General features: G+C 41.2%; 1 protein-coding gene across 4 annotated transcripts in view; it reads right to left on the bottom strand.

Annotated features, from left to right (window-relative positions):
• Positions 1 to 471: 471 nt before the first annotated feature.
• LOC129170770 (junction plakoglobin-like) overlaps positions 472 to 14,000 on the bottom strand; it is a 116,640-nt gene continuing 103,111 nt past the window's right edge. For all 4 annotated transcript variants that reach the window (XM_054758737.1, XM_054758739.1, XM_054758740.1 and 1 more), the window contains 2 exons: positions 9,254 to 9,393; positions 472 to 5,601 (listed from right to left, as the gene is read on the bottom strand). In XM_054758737.1, the coding sequence (XP_054614712.1) occupies positions 9,257 to 9,393 (137 nt within the window). In that variant the 3' untranslated portion in view covers positions 472 to 5,601; positions 9,254 to 9,256. The remainder of the gene's footprint in view (positions 5,602 to 9,253; positions 9,394 to 14,000) is intronic.

Genomic DNA, 14,000 nt, shown 5'->3' with positions numbered 1-14,000 from the left:
TTGACATTTGTTTACTTAAAAGGGTCGCACGGTGGTCGAGTGGTTTTCTCCGGGTACTCTGGTTTCCTCCCACATTCCAAAACCATGCATGTTAGGTTAACTGGCAACTCTAAATTGTCCATAGGTATGAATGTGAGTGTGAATGGTTGTTTGTCTATATGTGCCGTGCCATTGGCTTGCGACCAGTCCAGGGTGTACCCCCGAAGTCGCCCAAAGTCAGCTGGGATAGGCTCCAGCATGCCCCCGCAACCCTAATGAGGAGAAGCAGCATAGAAAATGGATGGATGGATGGATGTTTACTCAAAAAGATGCTGGTGCTTATCATGTGATTGTAAGCGCCCTGGGTGTTTTAAATGTGTAAGACAAGATTGTTGGTTTGTATGTCTAGTTCCTCTGTTTACAGTCAAAACAAAATACCAGGCTGGCAGAAATGTTAGCCAAGGACAAAGACAATACATTAAAATTATTTGAAAATAAGAGATTTAATACAGTTTGAGTTAAGGTACACAACAACTGTGATAAATGCTCAGAGCAATTGCAGTTATTTGTAGTTGTGCTTTTTTCAAATGTAGGGTTTGTACTGCTTTTGGTGGGTACAGTGGAACCTGTTTAAGTCGACATACATCAGAATGGTTGACTCACATCGCCATAACCAGTTGTCGACATAACCGACAACAGCCATTGCTTGCACATTTACTTTGGACCTTTGCCAGAGACATGAGGAGAATGGGTTAAAATAAAGGATTTTTAAAGCTTTTCAGTTTGTGGATGTTATTTCCTCCATTTTTGCCAAATAAATTAAATGGGTGTATTTTGTCAGGTACGAAATGGGGAATGAAAGAACTACTTCTTTTTTGTCTACTGCGACAAAAGAAAGACTTTGAAGGTAAGTACAGTTCTTTTCTCCTGTTGCCCATTTCACACTTCTTCGTTTGTATTGATTTTGACATTTAGGCGATAATAATGACGTTAACAATAACACGTCCACATAAACGAACCAACTTTTCATAGAAATGACCCCTTTTGAAGGGCCAGACAAAGACTGATTCACCGGGGGCCTCACCCTGGAGCCAGGCCCGGGGGAGGGGCTTGCAGGCGAGCGCCTGGTGGTCGGGCCTTCATCAGTGGGGCACGGCCAGGGCCCGAAGAAGCCACATGGGATCCCACCCACCCAGACCCACCACCTTGCGGGGGCAAGCATAAGGGTCCGGTGCCTTGCGTATTGGGTGGTGATCGAGGGCAGGCACCTGGGCGATGGTCTTTGGCAGCTAAATCTGGTTCTTGGGACATGGCACGTCACTTCTCTGGTGGGGAAGTAGCTTGAGCTTCAGCGAGAGGTTGAGACTTTCTGGCTAGACATAGTCAGACTCACCTCGACCCACAGTTTGGGTTATGGAACCAAACTCTTCAAGAGGGGATGGACTCTGGAGTTTCCACAGGGGAGAGGCGGTGAGCTGGACTGGGTTTATTAATAGCCCCCCAGCTCGGTGCTTCTGTGTTGGATTCATCCCCAGTGAATGAGAGGGTCACTTCCCGACACCTTCGGGTTGGGGAAAGGGACCTCACTGTGATTTGAGTGTACATGCCAAATGGCAGCTCAGAGTACCCAGCCTTCTTACAGTCTATCAGGGGGTGAGGGAAAAAATCTCTGCTGGTGGTTCCGTAGTCCAATTGGGAGACTTCAGTGCCCATGTGGGCAATGACAGTGTGCCCTGAAGGGGTGCGATTGGGAGGAACGGGCTCCCCGATGTGAACCTGTGCAATGTAATGTTATTGGACTTTATTGTGAGCCACAGTGGTCCATAACAAACACCACATTAAAACATAAGGATGTCGCTTAGTTCACCTGGCACCGGGACACCCTAGGCCACAGGTCTATGATCAACTTTGTCGTCATGTCATCAAACCTGCATCCACATGTTCTGGATGCGGGTAAAGACAGGGTACGAACTGTCAACTGATATTGGATTTGGATTAGATGGCGGTGGAGGATGTCGGACAGACCTGGCAGACCCAAAAGTGTAGTGAGGTTGTGGTGGGAACATCTGGCAGAGTCTCCTGTTCATCGAGTCTTCAACTCTCATCTCCGGCAGAGCTTCACCTGCATCCCGGGTGAGGATGAGTGTATCAAGTCAGAATTCTGTGCCTCCATTGCTGAGGCAGCCCATCGGAGCTGTGGCCTCAAGGTGGTTGGTGCTAGTCGTGGCGGCAAACCTCAAACCCAATGGTGGACACCAGCGGTTAGGGTTGCTGTTAAGCTGAAAAAGGACTCCTATCTACATGTGCTTTGTGGACTTGGAAAAGACATTGGACCGTGTCCCTCGCAGTGTCCTTTGAGGGGTGCTCCAGAAGTACGGGATCGGTGGCGCACTACTACTTGCCATTTGGTCCTACAACAGAACAGGAGCCCGGTTCGCATGGCTCGCAGTAAGTCGAGCCCGTTACCGATGAACATTGGCTTCCGCCAAGGCTGCTCTTTGTCACCGATTCTGTTCAGAATTTTTGTGAAAACGGTGGATTGAACCCTCTCTGGGTTGAGCGTGAGGTCTTGTCCCAGGTTGAGAAGTTCAAGTATCTGAGGGTTTTTTTTTTTATTCAGGAGTGACAGAGGTCGACAGGTGGGTTGGCGCAACGTCTGCAGTAATATGAGTTTCCTCCATAGGTTGGCTGGACTCACCCTAAGAGATAGGGTGAGGAGCTCAAGAGGGGCTCAGAGTAGAGCTGCTGCTCCTTCACATTGAGAGGAGCCATTTGAGGTGGCTTGGGCATCTACTCCAGATGCCTCCTGGCATGCCCAGTAGGAGGCCCCGGGGAAGACCCAGGACACGCTTGAGGGATTATGTTTTACAGCTGGCCTGGGAATGCCTTGGGGTCCTCCTGGTGGAACAGGAAAAGGTGGCTGGAAAACGGGAAGTCTGAGCTTCCCTACTGAGACAGCTGCCCCCGCAACCTAGACCAGGATAAGCAGAAGAAAATGGAATGGACCCCTTGTTTTAAAAGCGGTTGACCATGTACAGCAGTGGCTTTTTACAGTCGCGTACCCCTTCAGACATTTGACTTGAAGCCATGTACCCCCTACTGCTACACACTTAAAAAACATAAACCATTGTTACATTTCATTAAATTGAAACATGAAACATGATTAATTGGTTAATTCATTTTCTAGTAGATAATTCTGGTTCAAAAATGTGTATTGTGCATGGTCAAATTTTGACAAAAGTTTCACATGAGCAATGATGAATAGATAAGATGTGAAGTTCTCTTGGAGATAAATATAGAATCTAAGTTCCTTCCCTTTGAATGGGTTGAACTTGATCTTCGCTTCTGTCCACCTGCAATCGCCATGATTTAAATCTGCATATAATTTTGATACCAAATTGAAAGGGAAAGTTGAACAAACATGACAGCATCAAACACGCAGCATCCAAAATACAAAAATACATACAAGCGGCGATAAAGCCTCATTTTCAGGGGAATCTCCACTCTCATCCTGACACGCACGTACATGGACAGGTTTTCACAGTGTGGGGATTGGAACACCAACATAAATTAAACCTTCAAGATGAAACACTTTTAATACACAACATAATCATCAAACTTACTTATTCATAGAACTCACACAGAGCAATGAAGAACTTCATGCCGTGTCTCCTTCCTTCTTTCTGCTATGACAGTGCGCTAGTAATTGTGTTAGGCGCTAATTGTTTTTCACTTTTATTCACGTACCCCCAATGACAATTGGCGTACCCCACTTTGGGAACCTAGGTTGTACAGTATGTCTACGGTGCCTTAAGCGTTTAAGATGCTCGCGAGATGGTGGATCGGGACTTGATGTGTTGGTCGACATAGACGGGTTGTCAACATAAATGGGTTCCATTGCATTTTGCAACCAAAAATACCGGTAGAAACATTACAACCAGAATTGATCTTGATGTAAGATGTTTTGCCCCAACAGTCCTGCATATTTAGTACACAGGAAATATGCGTACTCTGCAGTCACTTTGTTTTAGAGCTTCAATCCCACCACTACTCAATGGACAGTGGCATACAGTTTCAACAGAAGACATTTTATCATTGGCACAGCCCCAATACAAATGTCGGTTGTTTTATATACAAAAAGGTTTTAAGTACAATCTTGCTACAGTTGTTAATTCACAATATCTCCCCATGAAAGCTGTGAAAAACTGTGGTACAGACTTTGTAGTCAAAGATGTTCCAGTGTATATTTTTCTGGATATCTGACCCGATATTCCCTTTAGGGATGTTCCAGGGGCATTAGTGTATATTTTTCTGGATATCTGACCAGATTTTCTCTTTACGGACAATGACCCAATGAATGTTACAATGTTTATTTTTATTTTTTTAAGTGTTCAACATATTGCAAATACAGTCAAATGTCGCTTTTCGCATGTCACCCTTTTTGTAGGATTCAGTTTTCAAAGAAAATGTTTGCCAAAATTTCGCCCCAGTGTCGGGTTTTTTCCAGCCAAACATTGCGCGTAACAAACTAGTTTGCCCGCGTATCATTCCATGGAATTTGTGCCCAAACAAAGCATCCCACTGACTCAGTTCTGTGCTTTTGTTTGTGTGATTGCTAAATAACTGCATAAAGTTGTAAGTGCCAACAGTTTGAAACATTATTGAACTGAAGAAAATACTCGTAGCAAAGTACTAGCCAGGATGTACGGGAAGTCTGCATCGACGATAAGTTTCATCCTGGTGAGGAAGAGATTTTTTTGGGTGTCTGTAACCGATTAATTATATTTACATTATTTGCTATGGGAAACATTTCTTGGATTTTTGTGCATTTCTGTTTTTGCCTTACTTTTTGGAACAAATTACTAACAAAACCATGGTTTGACTGTACATGTAACTCTCCTCATTTCCTCATGTGTTTCTCAGTATGCAAAGGTGAACAGTTTGTCAATGTAGACACATTACACTACCATGCAATAACCACATATGGACACCCTGGGACATGTGCACAGTCAATATACAGAGGAGACATCTAAAAGACAACAGGGATACACGGGTAGCATTTAGTAGCTAATTGGGCTTACAATAATGCCAGTTAAGGAACGAAATGTCCATGTTACCTTCAGTTCAGAAATGTAACCTGGATGTTTAGAAAACAAAATTAATGTATGGTAGATCATGGTTGAACACAAGTGAAGAGCTCAGCTAAGATTACACTAGGAACTTAGTACTTAGTTATACTTTTTCATTTTGAAAATACAAGCTAAATGCTTGTCTTGCATGTCCCAAACTGTCAATGAAACGTGCCGAATGTGATTGCTTTGAAAAGTTACTACCCGTGTAACAGTGCCAGACAGTCCGACGTACACTTTCACCCCACTGTAAGACATCATACCAAAGTAACAGTTGTGTTATTTACACCAAACAATAAACCACTTTCAAGAAACTGTCTTCTGAAAGTTTCTGATTGCCAAACGGGAGATTTTCCACCTCAGAAAAGGATGAAAAGCTTTGATTCTCCTTGTCATTAAGACCTTCAGTAGCTTTCTTCCTCCGTAAATTCCCCCAGTCCTTTCTGTCTGTGATTTGTTTATTCGATCATCGATTGGATTCCAGTGTGCATTCCTGCAAGAAATAAAACAAATATTGCTCCTCTTACGAAAAACTGCAGAGATTGATACATACCGTATGATCAACTGATAATTCCATCCAACTCCAACCACAAATATAAGGGCTCCAACATGAACAGATGAATCTTAGGGTTGCAAATTTTGTTATCGATCCGATACCACGTAAATAGAGGTCCAGTATTGCTGATACTGGCACAGATACTTTTTACTTGTTCTTTTTTTCAAGATCATTGAATCACTACATCACAGTCTAGGACCACATGTTTCAAAACTTAAGTTATCTTTGTGTTTAGAAACTACTAGAGTTGTACCGTATTTTCCGGACTGGTTTGGCTGGTCCTGCCACTTCTACTCCAGAGCAACTTTTTTTTTTTTCCCCCACACTGACAGCCACGACAGGGCGCTGTAAGCTTGTGTGCCTGTATCTGCTACTCCTATCACTCCTGTACCACAAAAGATTTACAATGTAAACATCAACCTACGAAGACAACTGAGAAAGACGGAACACAAATGCCCTAAAAGAAAATCCTATTCTGTGGATTACAAGCTGCAGGTAAACTAGTTATGTTATGTTTGGGCTATAGTTATCTGAATAACTATTAATGTGTTACGTTAACATACCACCTATTCACGTTACGTTAACAGATGCCTATTTAGCCTGTTGTTCTCCATTTTATTGTTATTAGAATGATGAAATGTCTATTCTTGGTCTCTGATTTGATCAAATACATTGTATTTGTATTATAGTCCAGTGCAAATTATATATGTTTTTTTTCCTCTTAATTGTGCATTTTTGGCTGGTTCGACTTATACTACAGAACGATTTATAGTCCGGAAAATACGGTAAATCTTTTTGTGATTGACAATTGGATCTGATCTAAATACACGGGTTGCGATACGATTAAAAGACGATACCTTTTGAAAACAGAATTATTCAATGCGAATCGATACAGCGTAAAAACGATACGATTCAGTACAATTCCATGGTGAACATTTGTTGATGTAGACATTAATCTTACATAAAATAAGGAGACCAATTCTATAAAAGTGACGATTTTAGTATTTTCAAATGTGTAAAAGAGCACATCACATCCCCCAACATGCTGTATGGCACTGGCAAAAATAAAGCCAAAAGACAAACAACAGAATCACATGTCAAACGTATTTATTTTTAGACACAGACCAAAACAAGAATTTTGTTTGATGGGCTCAATAAAAAACAAATTAGTAAAAAAAAAAAAAGTAGAAAGCTTTGCCTTCAGTCCAATTAATAATAAGAAATAAATAAATAATGTAAAATAAATAAATAGTCCAAAGCCCCTAAAATAATGACACATTTCTTCAAAAGTGGCAAAAATGTGTCTGGTAAATAGCACTATTTGCCACATGCATCCAATGAAAATGCTGTGTTAGCTTGGAAAAGTAGACAATCCCATAGTCAAAATGTCCTAACAATAAATTGAACACACAAAAGGTGCAACATGTAAACGCAAACAAGTTACAAACTAAAAAAGGACAGCAGGACCCTTAGAAAAAAGGGTACCATACTCATTTCTGTTGGCCTCGCTGGTCAAGACCCTCCAAACTTTACATTTTTGTTTTGCTGACGTGTTGAAAATCTTTCATTGTGAATAGCTACTATTTACATCCACTCGTCTTCAGTCTCGGTGAGCTACGGAGCATGCGTGACAATCGTTTCACCGGCAGCCCCGGTTTTTTTATCATGAGATCAACCGATTGCTTGTTTCGCGATATCTGGTGCACGTGTCTACAATCAATTAATTTAAGGATTTTGGGCTGATTCTCATAGAATGAGGAGGCTGATACTGACGCAGCCGTATCTCTCGCTTGTTAAATCGGATATCCGGTTGCATCGGTTTATCTTTTCACAACCCTAGAAACTACCATGACGGAATTTTTAATCTTATCTGACTTGAACAGAATGTGCTTTGTAGGAAGAGTCAGAAGCTCTCATTTCTGATTTCTGAAATTATTTCCAGTTTACATCAGCAATGTTTAGCAAAATCATCATCAATCAATTTTTGTGGTGGCTAAACAAAATTAATGAGGGGTGTTGAGCTTTCGGAGTGGCGTGTACACTGATGCCTTTACGAGGCATGCAAACAGGCTGTTTTTGCGTTATGTGTTGATCCTATCTGAGCTAAATAAATAGGCAAAATACTGTGCCAAAATGAAAACAAAGTTGCACCGTGGTACCTAGTTGGCAAAAGCATCAGCAGCTTTCCTCTCGCATGCATGGTAATGGATGCCAGGAAAACGCTGAACATTTATCAAGGAGAAAAAAGGCTTCTGAGGAAAATTACATAAAGACTCCAATTTCCCTGACAAATAGTAGCTGAACATGAAACAGCGATAAGGGAGTCACAATCTCCAGGCAGAGTACCGACTTTCTCTCCTAATTACATAAGTGAAGAGAAAGTCGTTTATTTTTCTGCATACAGGCGTCCCTTGTTTATCGCGGTTAATTGGTTCCAGACCCGACCGTGATAAGTGCATTTCTGTGAAGTAGGATCCAATATTAATAAATGTAATATTTTCGTAGTTAGGGCATAGAAAACCAGTCTTTGACTTTCTAAATATGTTTTTTTAACCATCATTAGAGAACTTTTTTTCACTGTCATGTTGGACATGCCATGGCTGACTCCATGCGGTGTCAAGGTAATGTAAAGTAATGTAATGTCTCATCAATGTAACATTACTGATGCCTAGTGACCAGAATACTGCATATACTGCATATAACTTTCAATATTTTTGGACTAATAATAGTCCATAGTCAACCACGAACCAGCGGTGATTTAATTATTAATACATAACAAAAAAAAACACAATAAAGTGAGTGAGCGATGTTCGAACCGTGATGTACTGTAGCGAGGGACGACTGTAGCAGTTTAGTCCATCTGATGTATCCCGAACAAGATTCATGTAAGAATGTGTGGGCGTACATTTTTTGGTCTCACCCAATGACAGGGGTGTCCAAAGTGCCATTTTTTTGGCCCTCGACTTATTCTAAAAATAAAATAAATGAATTATTAAAGAAATACAGTCTGTTATTAGACACATTTTCGTCACCTATAACACAAAGTTAAGATGTTTTGTTCAGATAGCTTAGCGTAATTCCCAACCACTGTGCCGTGGCACATTAGTTAGATCATCAGGTGTGCCAATTCCACTTAATAGGTGTGAAAATGATTATTTATTCACTACAAATGATGTATATTTGTTGATCTATCTAATGACATCACAGGTGGCACGGCATGATGACACAGCCACACAGAAAGTGCAGACTTCACACTGAACTACTAGTTGGCGGGTGCATCTAAGATCGAGCACACTGAAAACATGTCTTTGAATGGTGGAAATTGGTCACGTAAAACCAGAGTCATGATCAATACATTTCATCACTGCGTCGCCACGTTGGTTCCTCGTTTTTTTTTTTAATCATGTTACACTTCTCACTCGTTACATCTCGCAGACCAAAAACACACAGTATGTTAGGTTAACTGAGGACTGAATTGTCCGTAGGTGTGAATGTGAGGCCTATGACGGACTGATGATCTGTCCAGTCAACATCGAAATAGCACTTAAGCCATAATCAGAACACGCGGCCAAGAGTGTATCATAGTTACCTGTTAGAGGGGTTCAGGGTAGGCCTGCCTTGGGTCGTGGGTCATCTCAGACATGTAGGACTCATGGAGGTCAGGGTCTAATGGCAGAGTGTCCAGAGGCAGGTCAGCGTAGCCATACGGAGGGTAGGCTCCATCTAACTCTAAAACAGTAAGAAAAAGGACACATTTTTTTCCAACAGCAAAAGAGTCATGGTTGATTTAATCATGCTACCTAAAACATAAAAACGGGGTTCATATCGTTTAAAAAAACAACATTCTAGTAGATACCATACCCCAATTAATTGTGGGGTGCATTTACTTTAAATGAAAAAGGTGTCTTTTTCACATTATTTTTCCTCTTCAGGAAAATAACCCCCCCAAAAACATCCTGGTGAAGTGAGTGGACGTTGAATACCTAAACTCTCCATTTTGGGACTAATTTGGAGCTTTCCTGACCACAGATATTAACCACAAGGACAAGATGGCTTGCTGAGACCTTCTCCTCGAACTCCGTCTGGTGTGAGGTACAGATTCATTGAATGAACAAACAAGCTACAATTGCCGCTAGCTAGCCAAGGTAACCCTTACTAACAGGCAAAGATCAAAGCAATCGCCTAGCGACGCAATGTCATGCAACGATAATAAACAACAACCTTCCGGCCTTGAATGTCGGAGGACGAGTAGCAGGAGACAGATGAGTCCCCGGAAACAGCAAAATGTGAGGAGGTGGACAAGGAAGAAATTCAATTATATGGCACTTTTTAGGAGCTACTATTAATGGAAGCGATAGCCGATTTACAGAGATGACGCAACAACGGAACCAATATATGAGAGATTGCAGCCACACGGGTACAGAGCGATTACTTGAAAGATACACTGGAGATGAATAAGTTGGCAAAAAAATGTCAAAACAACTACAAGAGATGAAAAACAAAAACTACAGCAACAACATTGCAAAATAAGAAGATGATGGCAAAACAACAACTGCTTCCTGAATGAGCTAATGAAGATATCAGACGTGCAAAGAAAGGCTTTTCAGAACCGCAATGATCTGAAAAAGGAGAGTTTTGCACTGTGTCATGACATCAATAATCTGAGTGAGGAAAGCACTGAATGCACTGCTTTCGAGGAATAAAGTGAAGCAAAGGAACAAATCATAGAGCAAATGAAGTGTAGAATGGATGACATGGAGCAGATGATGTGATTATGACTGGGCTGTGCATTAAATGATATGAATTTTGCACGACTTTCCACACGGTGGTCTACTGGTTAGCATGTTGGCCACACAGTCACAGTCTGGAGATCGGGAAGACGTGGGTTCGATTCTCCCTTGGGCATCTCTGTGTGGAGTTTGCATGTTCTCCACGTGCATGTGTGGGTTTTCTCCAGGTATTCCGGTTTCCTCCCACATTCCAAAAACATGCATGTTAGGTTAATTTGCGACTCTAAATCGTCCATAGATATGAATAGTTGTTTGTCTATATGTCCCCTGCTGGCGACCAGTCCAGGGTGCACCCCGCCTGTCACCCGAAGTCAGCTGGGATAGGCTCCAGCAAACCCCCGCGACCCCAATGAGGAGAAGCATCATAGAAAATGGATGGATGGATGAATTTTGCTCGAACAGAGCATCAATTGCCCAACTCTGCAATCACAGGAAGTGGAAGTGGAAGTACACGTGCATTCCACTGTAGGGAAGTAATTACCACACGGTATCATCATCAACAAAATGTACAAAAGCGCACTAATGCAACAAAGGGATAAGCTAAAACACGTTTTTCCTGGCCCTCGGCGTATTCTAAAAATAAAATGAATTCATTTTTAATACGTAACGTTATTATATAATACACTAATTTACTTTGCTGCCTACAACACACAATATTGACCTACATTGGACTGGTTTTACCAAAAGTGTCCTATCACATCCTTCAGTTTTTCTGTATGTGGCCCTTGGTGGAAAAGGTTTGGACACCCCTGGTCTACATGAAGCAATTTCAGTTAAATGGAGCACCGAAAGAAACCAAGGCACTTGTTTTCAAAGACATCTGGACAGGAACTGGACGAATACTAAAGATTTCATGACATTTGAAGACATCTTCTCGACCATAAGGACGACACAACACACACACAGTCACAACACACACACAAACAATGACGCAGTCTGATGGAACTCACTGATCTACATTTGACAACACTGCAAGACAAAGGATGGCTGAAGAAGATGATCTGGAATTGGAAACTTTTCACCACACAGATCATAAAACACTACTTTCTTTTCCAGTATAAGCAACGACTGAGTTTACTATGTTACTGTAGATGTTATACAATCTAATAGCTCAGTGCATTGTCAGCCTAATTGCGTCTCATAGAGGCCTTTACAATACACACACACACACCTAGCACAGAGTTGCACAACACATAGATATGACTCATTGAAGAATCCTGGGTAAAAAACAGTAGATGCATCGTTGTCACTCACACAAGCATAACTTTCACATTCACACAAACTTGACTTTCACGTTCCAGGCATGCAAGCGTACATTTTTTTAAACTGCAATCACTGACTACTTCTCCAATAGCAACGCGGTCCGACGAACCAGCAAGAAAGGCTAAAGAGAAGTAATAGCCATGAGAACTACACAGGGGAACAATACAATTGCAACATGAATCTGATAATAGACTATCAGTAATCTATTTCAACAGCAGAATCATGTACGCCAATGTAAACAACATCAAGCAATATTTGAGCCAATTAAATGAACCATTTCAATTTGATTTAATTGGAATCTCAAAAAGCTGGATTGATGCCAAGGAAAACATTGATTTTCAACTGTAACGATATGAACTGAACTACATCAACAGGAAGAACGAGGAGTGGCGTATGTGAAGGAAATTTTGAACTACAGGATGGTTAAAAAATATGTCAACAGCAATTGAAAGATCCCAAAAATGTATAACGACTGAACTGAAGCGACATCCGAAGATGAAGTAGTTTAAGAAGCAGTTCAAGGACATGTTTTGGGGGTTTTTTATGTTTATGTTTTTTCTTTCCTTTTGTATTACAGAATTGTACGCACAGTAGTTACTGCAAGCGTGGCCATTTTAAATACAGGAAGTGAACTGATTACCGATCGCTGTCACATGGAGAAGAGACGTAATTAAATAAACTTTGCTTCTTCCTACCTTTGTTGCATTGTTGCAAAGCGGAATCACATTATGTCCCTTTTTAAAAATGTATTTTACATGTTTGATAAATACTAAACTAGAATGCGTCTGTGTAGGCTCTCAGTTGTACAGGAGTTGTCCATCGAGGGAAAGGCTTCTTGAGACGTCATCTGTACTTCTGTGAAGAAGGTGTCGGATGTTTCACTCCTCATCCGAAGAGCTTTGTCAGCGAACTAATAAGTGCTGGTAGCCTAGGCTTTAAATACAGTAAGAGTGGATGGAATTGGTGTGGCAACACCCTCCTTTTATTGTGTTCAGCAGGTTACTGAGACCAAAACCCACAGCTCTTAGTCTTGCAAATGAGGTGAAGCCAGGGCCGAGCCAGAACAATAGATGCTGACGAGCCAGTATCAGAGTCGTTCATACCCAACTCAGGGAGCGACACTTCCCTTTTATCGGAGGTGTTAATAGCAGGATAGGATTATACCACTACTCCGCCCAGGCTTAGTCTAAGGAACCAATAGAAGGAGGGTGTTGGCACACCAATTCCGCCCACTCTTACTGTATTTAAGGCCTAGGCTACCAGCACTTATTAGTTCGCTGACCAAGCTCTTCGGATGAGGAGCGAGACGTCCGACACCTTCTTCACAGAAGTACAGATGACGTCTCAAGAAGCCTTTCCCTCGATACTAAACTAGAAGTCACATAATTAAAAATATACATATTATTAGCAGTAAACTAGCTAGACAATAAACTAAAAATAGGGACATTAGTTATTATTGCCTATGCAATCAATTCATCCATAAACCTCCAGATTCTAGAAGCATAAACCATATTATTGGGAATGACTGACAACTATAATGTCTATTTTCCAGCTGTCAGTAAACGTCCTTACTTTCATATTTGTTTAGGATTCTAATGAGTTCCCACCCAGGACACAATTCAAACAATGATAATTGGTCGCATTATACATTTTCCAATTTAAAAAAATGAGTGATTACAGAAAATATGTAGCTGAAGAAATAAATTATGTCTGCTAGTGTGTGTATGTGTGTGTGTGTGTGTGTGTGTGTGTGTGTGCTTGCGCATTTGCATGAGACAGAGAGAAAGAGACTGGTACACATATAGGAAAAACAACACAAAACTAAGACATAACGTATACGGTAATTAAAGGAAGATGAAGGGCTTTGCACACACTACGCAGTCAGGAAAAGAAAAATGAGCGTCAAGACATTTGGGATGAGCAAAGGAGATGTTTTCATCAGTATCTTACTCTCCTGCTTCTCTTCATTGCCTTTACAACCACGCTACTTATAACTTTTTCTTTATATACGTAGCCTGTAATACACAGGTTGTTGGTTTATATTACACTATATCGATGCATTCTTTTGTACATCACTGTAATGATGTCTATAAATTAGTAACGGCACACCTCAATAACAGTTCGGTACATACATTGTTTTTAAAGGGGCCCTATCCGTCTACATTTCAGGGGCTTTTAAAATTATATTGGATCCAAGTGGGGCCTTGTAGTAAGTTTCTTTTAATAAAATACACCATCAACCTCAGATACATACAGGGTACACACACTGGCCCGGCTTACTAC

Source organism: Dunckerocampus dactyliophorus, chromosome 18, assembly GCF_027744805.1.
Source record: "Dunckerocampus dactyliophorus isolate RoL2022-P2 chromosome 18, RoL_Ddac_1.1, whole genome shotgun sequence".
NCBI classification, from domain to species: Eukaryota; Metazoa; Chordata; class Actinopteri; order Syngnathiformes; family Syngnathidae; genus Dunckerocampus; species Dunckerocampus dactyliophorus.
This window is presented reverse-complemented; position numbering and strand designations above follow the sequence as displayed.